General features: G+C 43.1%; 1 protein-coding gene across 5 annotated transcripts in view; it reads left to right on the forward strand.

Annotated features, from left to right (window-relative positions):
• The window catches only part of SYTL3 (synaptotagmin like 3), a 79107-nt gene that overhangs the window by 4061 nt on the left and 62567 nt on the right, over positions 1–12479 (forward strand). For 3 of the 5 annotated variants that reach the window (XM_072966108.1, XM_031679915.2, XM_015246593.3), the window contains exon 2: positions 11653–12276. In XM_072966108.1, the coding sequence (XP_072822209.1) occupies positions 12167–12276 (110 nt within the window). In that variant the 5' untranslated portion in view covers positions 11653–12166. Of the gene's footprint in view, positions 1–2608; positions 2729–10165; positions 10260–11652; positions 12277–12479 lie in introns of those variants that run through there. The other 2 variants (XM_072966107.1, XM_015246590.3) reach the window with 2 other exon arrangements.

The raw sequence follows: 12479 nt of genomic DNA on the forward strand, positions 1-12479 counted from the left end.
TAGGTCACTGGTCTCCAAACTTCTTTAATTACGCTCTTCTGGCAGGAACCATTTTTGTGCAGGTGTCCCAAAGGTATGTTTGTTTCAACTATGACGTATTAAACTATGAACCCATTATTAAATAGTAATAAAGTTTAGGTTTTAGCTTTTTAAAAAATAAATGTAGATAGAAGTTCTAATGCTAGTATGCCCTACTGTTATGGGCTGAATTGTGTCTCTCCCCATATTTATATGTTGAAACCCTAACCCCCTTGGACTTCAGAATGTGACATTCTCTATTTGGAAATAGGGTGTGTTTGGAGACAGGGTCTTTAAATAGGTGGTTAGGTTAAAATGAGGTCATTAAGGTGATCCTGATCCAATACAGCTGATGTTCTTATAAGAAGACGAGATTAGGGCACAGACAGGCGCAGAGAAATCATGGGAAGTCAGAGGTAAGACAGCTGCCTACGGGCCAAGGGGCAAGCCTCCAGAGAAAACCAGTTTTAGAAACACCTTGCTCTTGAACTTCTCGGCTCTGGAATTGTGAGAGCACACACTTCTGTTGTTTAAGCTACACTACACAGTCTATGACATTTAGTATTTGTTGTAGGAGCCGTAGCAAAGTCGTACCTGCTTTGGAAATGATCCTTCTGGGACACCCTCATCTGAAAACATTTTCCTCCAAATATCCCTAAGTGGAGTCACTGAGTATCTAAGGCTATAAAACAGTAAGGCTACTGCTAAATTGACAGCAGTTACCATTTATTAAGGATCTTCTTAGGCCGAGGGTCCTCTACCACGATCACCCTGGCCTGACGAAAAAGGTGCACAATAAATGTTTGTGAGTGAGTTGAGTGAACTGTAATGTAAGAGGGAACCCTCGGAGAGGCCAGGTGCTTTGCTCAGGGTGACTCAGGTCTGTCTCACCCCAAAGCCTGCCCTCTTAATTCGCTCTTCCCACTTGTCATTTTAACCCTCCCGCCCATGCCTGCTCCTCACCTGGTAGAGTTCCCCATCCCCTGAGTCATCATCCTCAGGTCACGGAAGAATGAGATTTCAGAACCAAAGAGCCAAAGGGATGACCAAAGTGAATGTCATTTACAGCCAAGGAAACTGAGGCCCAGGAATATTCTGAGAGATCTAGTGACTCCCAAAGCCACACAGGGCACCTTAATCTTGGTCAACAGCTGATTTGCCTGAATCATAGTCTCTCAATTAGAGTTCATACTAGTTCACCATCATGAGTGAGTCCGAGGGCCTCAAAAGAGCCCTTGGTGGTGGGGTATAGTTCAAGTGGTAGAGTGCATGCTTAGCATGCAGGAGGTCCTGGGTTCAATCCCCAGTACCTTCTCTAAAAGTAAACAAATAAATAAACCTAATTACCTCCTCTCCCCCCCCAAAAAGAGCCCATTAAATAGCTGACAAAGGACTCTTATCCTGAATATATAAAAAACCTCTACAGATCAATAACAGAAAGATAACCCAATAGCAAAACAAGCAAAAGATGTCAAAAGTCCTACATCAAAGTAGATATCCAAATGACCAATAAACATATAAAATGATGCCGAATTGCTCAGCTACTCTATACATCAGGGAAATGAAAATTAAAACCATAATATGATACCACCACGTACCCACCGGAATGGATAAAGTAAGAAAGGCAGATAAAATCAAGGGTTGGGGAGGACGAGGAGCCCCCAGAACTTGTTGGTGGGATGTAAATCATTCAACAGCTTTGGGAACCGGTTTGGCAGCATCTGCTAGTGTTGAAGATACACCTAACCTGTGACCAGCAATTCCACTCCCAGGCACGGAACCAGCAGAAACCTGTGCAGATATTCACACAAGAGACTATATGAGGAAGTTTGTAGCAACACTATTCATAGTAGCCAACCATCATAAATAACACAAAGGCTCGTTATCAGTATGATAAACAAACACATTTTTATTTATTCATACAATGAAATAAGACTGCAATGAGAATGAACTAACTATAACTGCATGCAGTAGTGGGCATAAATCTCATAAACATGCTGAACAAAAGAAGCCAGACACAAAAGAGTTAACATTGTATGATTCCATTTACAAAATGTGCAAAATCAGTAGACCTAATGACCGACATTAGAGGTCAGGATAATCGTTCTTTTTGGGGTGAAGGTAGTGACTGGAAGGCGTGTGAGGGGCTCCTGGTTTGCTGCCTAAGTTTCGTTTCTGGATAGGGAGGTGCTCACTTTGGGGAAATTTATCAATCTGTGCTTGTGGTTTGTGTCATACTCCATATGTAGGCTGTACTTCAGTGAAATTTACCCCAAAAGAGTCCAGGTCAGTCTTCCTATAAATCGATTCTTGAGTTAGCAGCTGTTCTTTGAGACGCAGTGAGTCATTTACACTTGAGGTCAGTGAGAAAGCCCTTGCAAATGTGGGAACATTTAAATATCTGAAGCCTCTAGTCTCTTGGGGTTTCCTTGTCAGGGTGAAACAGTGCAGTAGAGTCGGTTTGGTCTTTCCTAAAGAGAAGACCTCTAAAAACGCAAACTGTTGGCAGACCAGAGCTCCTGGGTGTGGTTTCGGGTGGCTTTGACCCCCCACCCCCGGGTCCTTGATGATGTGGGGTACTAGTCACAGAGGCACTCAGGGCCCACCCACCCGACAGGAAGGAAAGAGAAAGACGTCAGTTGTTCTAACACGAAGAAAAGTTGACTTCCTTCTCCAGAACAAGCTCTCCTCTCTTGAAGCTGAGGCACAGGTAGGCTGAGCATCCACGTCTAGCCGTTCTGGCAGGTTGTCTTGAGGGTGGGGTGGGTAGAGATTACAGTTACTATAACTTCTCTTAAACTAATAACTTTGAAAAGGTGGGAAATAAGAGCAATGATACATTAGACAAAGGATGGCTTGTAATTTTATTGAATAGATACCTTTTAAGTGTAGGGTAAGAATGATTTACATGGAATGGAGGAAGTACTTTAGAGTTAGTTAAAAAACCAAACCAAACCAAACCAAAAAAACACTATCCAAAAGTGATATGGTGTGAATTTTTTCTAAGGTTGTAGTGAGTGTTGTTTGATTTCTTTTTTGGTTTGTAAGTTCTTATACTCACAGTTTATTTCTGTTTTGCTCTGAATCTGCTTTACAGATTCAGATTTTTTTGATCAGCCATAGTCTCAAGTTTGGAGGTAGAACATAAATGCGATTTAAACATTTTTTAAATTAAGTCAGCTAGGATCTAATTTAAATTTCTTTCAATTTAGCCTCCTTAACCCCCTCACAAAATTTCACGACAAGAGAAGAGGTTATGAGAAGAAAATGCAGATTAGAGATTAAGGATCTACTAAGAAGTTAGAATTGGTATAGAGAAAGATTTTTTAATATGTATTTTTATTGAAGTATCATCAGTTTATGATGTTGTGTCAATTTAGAGAAAGATTATTTAGCCAGGATAGTGGAAGATTCTAACTTCTTAACTTTTCTGCCTAAACAAAGCTTAAGGCTTTGGAGTTAATCAGACCCAGTTTAGAGTGTGACTTTAGGTAAATTACTTAATTGTTCCAAGCCTCACTCTCCCCATCTGTAAAATGGGTGTCCTTACTTCACCATGCTGTAATGAGGACTGAGGTAATGTGTGCAGAGTCCTTGTCAAACTGGCCCAGAGTAAGTGCTAAATAAACAGTAACAGTTGGTACAACAAAAAGTATAGCAACAATTATGTGTAGTACCATATATATAAAACAATATAGTATTAATTCTCATTTCTTTACCCTTCCATGAGAAAAGGTCAAGTTTAAACCTGAAAAGTCATGGATTTCTATTTTAGTTTAACTTTGATTGTAAAAAGGCATTTTGGGGTTTTTTTGGTGGCAAGATATCTACCTGAATCAGAAAGAATAATTGGAATCTACAATTTCAGGGGTCTTTCTGGAAGAAGCACTCTTTTGACCTTCTATCTTGGGTTAAGTGTCAAGTTTTCTAGACTTAAGCCCACATACACGCAACGTCATATATTAAGGACAGAATTTTGAGGGACCTGAAGCTTGTACGACATCTGGAGACTTCTTTAAGAAAATGAATCAAAAACCAGGTATGGGGCAAGCATGTGAGGGGTCCCAAAGCCGGAGTACACTGGCGTCCCGGGAAATTCACCTCTGGTTCAATGACCAGACAAATAAGTTGTAAAAGTTCATGTCCACTTCCATGTCACATTTCCTGATGGACACACAGGCGAGTCATCTCACCTTAGCGTGAAGGAATCAGCCAAACCTGTGGGTATGAGCCTGCCTTGAGCTGGGACCACAGAGACAAGAGCCATCCTTGGTTTGCCTCCTTCCTTAGGTGGATGGGCTGGTGGTCCTCGTGGCTGTTCCAGGCGTCCATATGGAAGGTACCGGAGCAAAAAAAGAGGTGACCTTTTCAAGTAGAGCTTCAAGGTCCGTGTAGTCACTCAGCTTTTCCCCTGTGTTCTAGGCAGAAAGCATTTTGGCTGCACCCTGAAAAAACCTGCAGTTTCTCAAGGAAATGGCTGTGGTAAAACAGCACAGCAGCGGGGGATGCTCTGAAGCGACCTGGGCTGTGAGCGTTGCTAGGCTGTGGCTTTCAGCCTCCAGCACGCTCCGTCATCTGCCTCGAAAGTCTGGGCGGCGGCGACAGTCCTGTCCACACACACGCACATCCTGCGATCTGCCGCATTGCCTCTCATCACAGACAGGTGGTGAAGCAGTTAGTCCTTTGATCTGATGACCAGCTGCTGAGATGAGAGATAATTAGATGAAAGGAGGAGAGGACTCCGCCTGCAGATAAAGAGCGTCTCCTTTCCTGTCCTTTTCTCGCCCTCCGTTTCATGTTTCTTGGACTTTTTTCTTCCTGGTCAGATCTAGAAAGCCACAGTCAATCTTTGCAGTTAGGCTAGGAGAGCAAGCAAGTGTTGTTTTGAAATTCCAGCACAAGATTGAATATTTTCATTCCCCTGGCAGAGTGGTCCCACATATTTCTCCCCTGCCCCCTGCTTTCTCCGTATGGAGTGAATCATTCTCCTCTGTAGATGCTTGTGTTTTTAAACTCATCCTACCGTGTTGTAATTTATTTGTTCGCATGTCCATTTTCTGGCTAGAATGTGAACTTCTTGAATGCAGAGATTGGCTCCTATTTATTTTATATCCTCAATACCTGGCACATACTTGGCACACAGAAGGCCAATGAAATTGGTACCATGAGTCAATGCTCTAACCACCACAACCAAACTGTGTTTGTCTGGATGCAGAGTTCCACTGGCACACAGCATGGCTGGATCCAGACAAAATGGAAATACATGGATTGAAGCTCTGTGCTGGGTTTAGGACGGGACCGCCACCCCTGCTGCCTGCGTCCCTGCTGGTCCCAGAGAGGTGGCTTGGAGTCCTGCTTTGGGGCCTTCCTGAAGGGGAAGGCAGAGAGCAGAGGGGACTAGTTCTGAGTGCTGCTGGCTTTGATCCAGCTGTTGCTCTAGGGCTGGACCCAGATGATTCTGCAGTTGGGGTTTGATCCCATATTGTCCAACACCCAGACCAATACTGAGATGGAACCCTTCGCTGTGGAATGCTTCTCTAAGTGGGAGACTTTTTCCTTCTGAGTGATGCTATGGTGTAGTTTTTATTTTTTTTTAATTGTTAAATGAAATTAGACGGGTAGGTGGGATGTGGTTAAACAAAGGCAGTCACTGGTACAAAATTACAAAAATGCAATCGAAGAGAGGTAGGGTAGTTCCATGTGGGTGAGGACAGAGCCTGAGTCCAGTGCTTGGGACAAACTAAAGATAATTTAAGAGTTTGTTGGTTGTATGAGAGAGTGACTAAGTGTCATCACAGAAAAATGAACCTAGATTTCATTATTCAAGCTATGAAATTGTGAATTTCTGCATGAGATCATTAAGACAAAATACTTTTGAGTGTGCTCCTCGAATTCTGAAACGACTCAGATTTCTCTATGCTTTCCAGATTTCTGAAGGCTGGAGCTTTCTGGAGCGAGGGCTTGCTCACCTGACTAACCTCACTTCTAACTCTGATTGAATTCATACTTCCTGCTGTGGCAAGTAAACCCGCATGTCGCAATATTCAGGTTTCTCAATTCCAGCCAGACATTAAGGATCTGTTTGCTGGGTGATGAGGAAACACTAAGATCCAATGTCACCACTAGAAAGGACACTTGAATACCAGCTGGAAAGAAGTCGGAGTCATGATAGAGAAATGTACAAAGGACACAGGGGTTATAATGAAGGAGCAATTCACTTTGATCGTAAGTAAGGAGAAAGGTCCTGAATCAGGTAGCAATTAATCTGGACCTTGAAAGATTAACAACAATAATAATGATACTATGACTACTACCATCAATTACAGGTAACATTTATCCCTGGAGTATCATATGCTCGCCACTGTGATCTGAGAACTTCACACGTATCAACACATTCAATCCTCACGACGGCTCTAAGAAGTGGGTGCTGTAATCCTGTCTACTTTATAAAGAAGGAAATTAAATCCTGGGGGCTTCTGTGACTTGCCCAGCGTCTCTGTAGTTAGTCAGGGGCAGAGCAGAGCTAATCACCCAGTCAGGCTCCAAACTCTGCTTTCTGGACTGTTCCCCTCACTGCCTTCGAGTTAATTCAGTTGGGGCTGGGGGGAGGGAGAGCAGGGGCAAATGCATGGAAAAAGAAAAGTGTGTGATGTGCTCAGGGAATAGTCTAGAATGTGTTCAATACGAGTGCATTGGAGCGTTTTGTGGGAGTTAAGGATGGACAGTCAGATCAGGGACCAGTCTGTACTTTAGAATTTGCAGGCAGTGGCGAACCTGGGCTGCTTTACTAGGGGAGGAATGACATATTCCCCGCTCCGTGGGGTTAAATGTACTGTCCTTCACCCAAGATGTCCTCTCACTCCCATTCCTCAGACCAGCGACTCTTCTTCCAGTCTCAGCCGGTGTCACCTTTGCCTTGAAGACTTTCCTGTCTTCTGTCACAGTCTCTCTCTCACTCACCACCCTTTCAGTGCTATCCCCTCTGTTCCGTCGGTTGCCCGCAGCCATCTGCATGCAAGCCAATGGGTACCGCCAGCACTGGACCCCATCAGCTGCCCCTGCTACCCACTTTGTGAGTGTGGCAGATGCCGTGATCACACTCACTGTGTCATCCCAGACAGTAGTACATAGCGTAGTGCAAGGCACGCGCAAGCTGGTTTTAACAGGTGTCATGTAATTCTCTTACAACCTCCACTTTTGACGCAAAAACATTACAGAAATCCAAAGCCTCCAGGAGAGAAGTGTATTTGTTCTATCCGTGTTTTGAAGAATTTGAAAAATAATCCAGTGTGGCTTCTAGTTTCTTGTGAGTGTAGGTGACCAGAAATGGAATCTGTAAAGGGGCACCTTGGGTTGCTAGTCCACCAACTGAATGGCATTCTGTCTGACTCTCTTGGTATTTACCGTGGGTCGTGCTGCTTGCTGATGAACTTCACCTGGCGCCCTAGAAGCCTCTATCGACTAGGAAGATGTTTACTAAATTAATTAGTTAAATTAAAAAATAGCAAATCATTGCCATGGTCTGGGGGCACCTTGTCTTGGATAAATAGATTATAGGCTGAGAATAATTTTACTGAATCATTTTTGAGTGATTTGAAAGATGGATTTCAGAGCAGAATCTCCAAATTGGCTGTTGATATAAAACTTACAAGAATTCAAATGCCAGCCTAACAGAGATAAAGTGAAGAAAGAGCTCCAGATTCTGTTCAAGATCCAGTTGAAATAAATTAAATAATTGTTACTGAAAGAGAAACTCTGAGCTCTCAATTATAACCTGGAAATCAGACCTGGAACTGCATAAGCAAACAAACCCGCAGTTAAACCCGAATCTCCGTACAACTTGAAACAACAAAAACAACAGCCAATCCTCTGTTTCCCCCACTCCATTCTCTTAAAACCCAATAGTGTGCTGAAAAATGAACCAGAGAATAATACACGTCGTTTGATTTGTAAGTGACCTGAGAAATTACTGGACGTGGACAAATGCAGACTTTTTCAGTATATGACCTTAGTGATTCAAATACTGTAAGAAATGGTGCCCTCAGTCATGCAAATTCCTGAAATTATAAACAGCTTTTCTTAAAGTTCTAAACAAAAACTTCCTTCAGATTGTACAATAGTTGCATTCTAGAAAAGTCAGAGTATATTAAAACCCTGAAAAACATACTTTATGCTTATATGAGTTAAATTCTATTATCAGATAATTATAATTTTCCCCTTGTTGAATTATCTGGTAACATAGGGTAACATAACATTTGTAGGGGAATGCAAGATAATTCTTTGTCACTGTGACAGCTGAAAACACCCCACAAATTTCTAGAGGGAAGTATGGTGCTGACCCCCCACCTTGAAAATACTGAACCAGTCCCAATATGATGAAGCATATGTGGCTCAAACATGTGGAATGTCTAAGCCACCAAGCCAGATGGGTTACCAGGACACAGGAAACCAAAGAGAAAACATCCCCCCAGGTGTTTGTTAAATCTCACCGCGAACCATCCTGGGTGATGCTCGCTGCAGTGCTGATTGCATCAATTTGAAAAGTCACCCTTGTTTAGAGAGCATCTGAACACAGATCCTCCAAGTTACAGAAAAAGGTACATTTCAATCCAAACAATCGAAGGATTTACTCTTAGTAGTGATCAACGAAATGCTCGAGTAACTGAAGGTTTGTAGAAACCAGAGTGAAAATCTCTCAAAGTCAAGAATAAAAGCACAGAGGGATGGACTTCTAGTTTTCTGAGCTTTATCCCTGTATCACCTTGGAATACCAGAAAGCACCATGTTTTGGTCTCTATTTGAAATGCTTTCGATGAGTTACAGTCTGGTGCTGTATCCTTAGTTAAAGGGAGTCAATATAATGATGCTACATGAAGCACAGTTTTGCATGTTCTGCCAAACCACTGCTCAGATGATTGACTACCTTTTCAGTCCACGCCCTTTACACCCTGAATGCCCTTGTTTTCGGTTCACTGGGACTAGACACCCCACCATGATTTTTGGTTTTGTTTTGTGCTGTTTCGTTTTGCCTTGGTTACTAGGAAGGTCAGAGATACATCTGATGCCCAAGTATAGTGACTGTTTCACTGCAGGTTCCTTGTAGAAATTGTCTGCCCCTTTCACTCTGGCTGCTGCTGTTTCTCTGACTTTAATTGTCCTTTGTCTGTTTTTATTGTAAGCTACGTCATATTTCTGTTACAAGTAGGATAGGGTATAAACTACCAGTCACTAAGTCAGGTATCCTAAGCATCTGAACAATGCCTGGCACGTTTGGGTGCTTAGTCAATATTTACTGAATGAATGGAGGATGCATGAATCCCAGAAAGGAACTGATTTTCACTTTTCTAGGACTAGCAGTGGATGGCCACTAGGGGGAGGAAGAGCTCCCACTCATCCCTGCAAAGGGCTTGCTGAGGCCACAGGCATGGGTTTGGTAGAGGATAGCAGTGTTTTTAAATAACTGAATCTTGTATTTCTGGAATAGGTAAGGCCTAGACACCTGAAGGAGTGAACACTGAGTACCCCAGGGGTCCCCCAGTGAGGCGTCATTTCCAGCCCAGTGCCGCACTGGTCCTGCCTCACTGTGGAGCGGAAGACCTGGGCTGGACAGCAGAGCCCAAAGGCCATGTGGAGAGAAGGCTCAGTGCACAGATCGCATGTTCTGAGCCAAGTGCAAAACTTTTCATTTAAAATACTTAAGATGCAGGGAGAGGGTATAGCTCAGTGCTAAGCATGCACGAGGTCCTGGGGTTAATCCCCAGTACCTCCATTAAAAAATAAATAAATAAACCTAATTACCCCCCCTCAAATACTTAAGATACAAACAGGATAGTTCTTGGCCCAGCAAGTATAGTTAATAGATTAGAAATAAGAAAAAACCAAGAAGAACCAAGGGGCATGTTTAGAAGAAATAGACTCATGCAGTTGTTGACGTGGTGGCAGTTTGCACGTTACCACTTGGCACTTGGGTACACCCCGTTTCGTTTCACTTTCCTCTTTCCCAGAGGCTCAGAGCCTCGGGGAACTACAGTCTGCATGTTCTGTCTGTTCCTCTGGAATCCGGGGCCCGAGGAGGGATGAGCCTTTGTTCCTGACGGGGCTGGAGCCCCAAGTCCTTGTCACTGTCATTTTCCCACTGTCTACACAGGAAGCCTTTTGGGAGCAGACGCTTGGGATTGCTTTCCTGAAGATCAGAGACCAGCCCTGGGCTTCCCTACTCTTGGGCAACCTTGGCAATTTGAGTGAGCCTTGTATTTACACTTTACCCCACAACAGAGAAACTGACGAGGTTCAATCCCTTAAGCCAGGGGTCCTTAGCCTATAGGCCCATGAACTTGGACATGAGAACAATTTACATCTTTATTTTCATTAACCTGTAGCTAAAATTTAGCATTTCCTTCCAGTCTTTTTTTTCTTTTTATTTATTTATTTGCTTATTTATTTTATTGAAGTATAGTCAGTTACAATGTGTCAATTTCTGGTGGAAGCATTTCCTTCCATTTGGAATATAAGCATCAAACCACAGTAGAACTAGCAGGATTTGTGGCTGATACCAACCAAAATCGCAGATGTTTTCATGTCACATTGTATGTTGCAGGTACCTCAAACTATTGTTTACAATCATTGCTCCTCTGAAATTACGGTAGTTGTTAGATTCCTGCTGGATCTTATGCGTCCATGAACGCGTATATTACCATATTATAATTTTTTAAAATTTCAGTATAATCAGTTTTCTTTATAGCTAATGTATTTTATTTTACACGTTTAAATATACAGGCTTAGCAGGTGACCAAAGATTAAGGGAAAAAGGTTAAGAATCTCTGCTTAAAGAAAATGATCCCTTAGGGCTCTATTAACCTCTCATTCGATGGATCATAAATTAATATAATATGGGTTTCTGTTGATGCTGAACAAAGGGAGTTTAGCTTCTGAAGCATTGAAATGAGGTATTATTACTAAAGGATTCATGTAGATTTGATGACAAAATGTCACTATAGGAAAGCATATCGATTAGATCTACATTTTCTGCTTTTCATTGATACGCATCTATCCAGTGTTTTATTAATTCAGTGCTGTCTTCTTGGTTGCGGGGAAGAGCAGATTGGAGGTGATGTGTGTCCAATGTCACTGATGGAAAAAAAAGTAGGAGGCAAGTATGCAGAACCGGCCAGTGAGCCTTAAACAGAAGCAAGACCCCCATGCAGGAGGCGCTTGCTGAAAACCATTAAACACCATAAATAGTTGGTAGATTGAAGTTGTGGTGACATCCTTTTATACATCCCGAATTAATTAAAAATTTTTTTTTTGAGTTTTGAAGTTAATGGTAAAAATAACAGCAGTTGAGAACATCATTCTTCTAATGTATTTTCAATGAAGATGATGTACACTAATCCTGGACCTTTATACATCTGGTCACTCAAGGTACAGAATTTGTATTAGAAAAATTCACGTGTGGGAGCTTGATGCTTTTAGAAACATCAGAAAGCCAATTTAATAAAATTTAAAATCCGATGTTATCATTATGGCAGAAAATGCAAAGACCTGTCCGTGTAGAACATTTTGTCTTTTCTGAACAAACACTGCGGAGATGCACAAGCCAGGGGAATGCTGCCACGCTTGTTGTCTTTTCCACAGGTATTGACCTGGCTGGGCTTTTCATGATCGTCACTGCTGACCTGAAAACCTCTGAAGGAGAAGTTTAGCTTCTGGAAGTCATTGATACTCTTCTGACTGCTGTTTGTAAAATCGCCTCAGATTGGGGATTATTTTTGCTTTGCAGAAATTATCTGCTTGGAGCCCTGCATAATTTGTAACAATCTCTGGCAAAACCTCAGGAAGAAAGATATGCTTTTGACTTAGACGGATGTCAGAGGGTGCGGCAGGACCCAGTGAAAGGGCTCCTCAAGTGGTGGGAGGCTCTGAGAGCGACAGTTTCAGCCGAGGGACAGCTTCTTGGGGACTTTCTTCTCCCCAGGAGGGTGACAGTCTAAAAGAAAAAAAAAAAAAACCACAAGCAACACAGTTGCCAGTGAAATAAGAGAGGGAGTGCTTCACGCGGAGCTGCTGCTGGACTCTCGGCGCTCACCCGCGGGGCAGGGGCACAAGGCCATGGAGTGACCGTCAGCGTGGGTCTGAGGAGAGACAGGAGATGGCCCACGAAGTCACCCTGAATTCCCTCCAGGAGTCAGAGCGCGAGGTGATTCTCCAGGTCCTGTACCGGGACCGGGTGGTTCAAAACATCGAGGAGGAAAGGATACGGTAGGCTGCCATTCAAATGGGTGGAATTCTTGGGGACTTTGGCTGTTCCTGCCCGGAAGCTGCTTCTGATCGGCACCTTGCTCCTTGCTGACAGCGCTGCCGGCCTCCCCCTCAGCCTCCCGGCTGACAGGTGTGGGAAGGGAGGGCTGTGGGGGGAGATGAGCTCTGCTGTGTAACTTAGCATCGGGGATGGTGGGGGAAAT

This window comes from Vicugna pacos, chromosome 8 (assembly GCF_048564905.1).
Source record: "Vicugna pacos chromosome 8, VicPac4, whole genome shotgun sequence".
NCBI lineage: Eukaryota > Metazoa > Chordata > Mammalia > Artiodactyla > Camelidae > Vicugna > Vicugna pacos.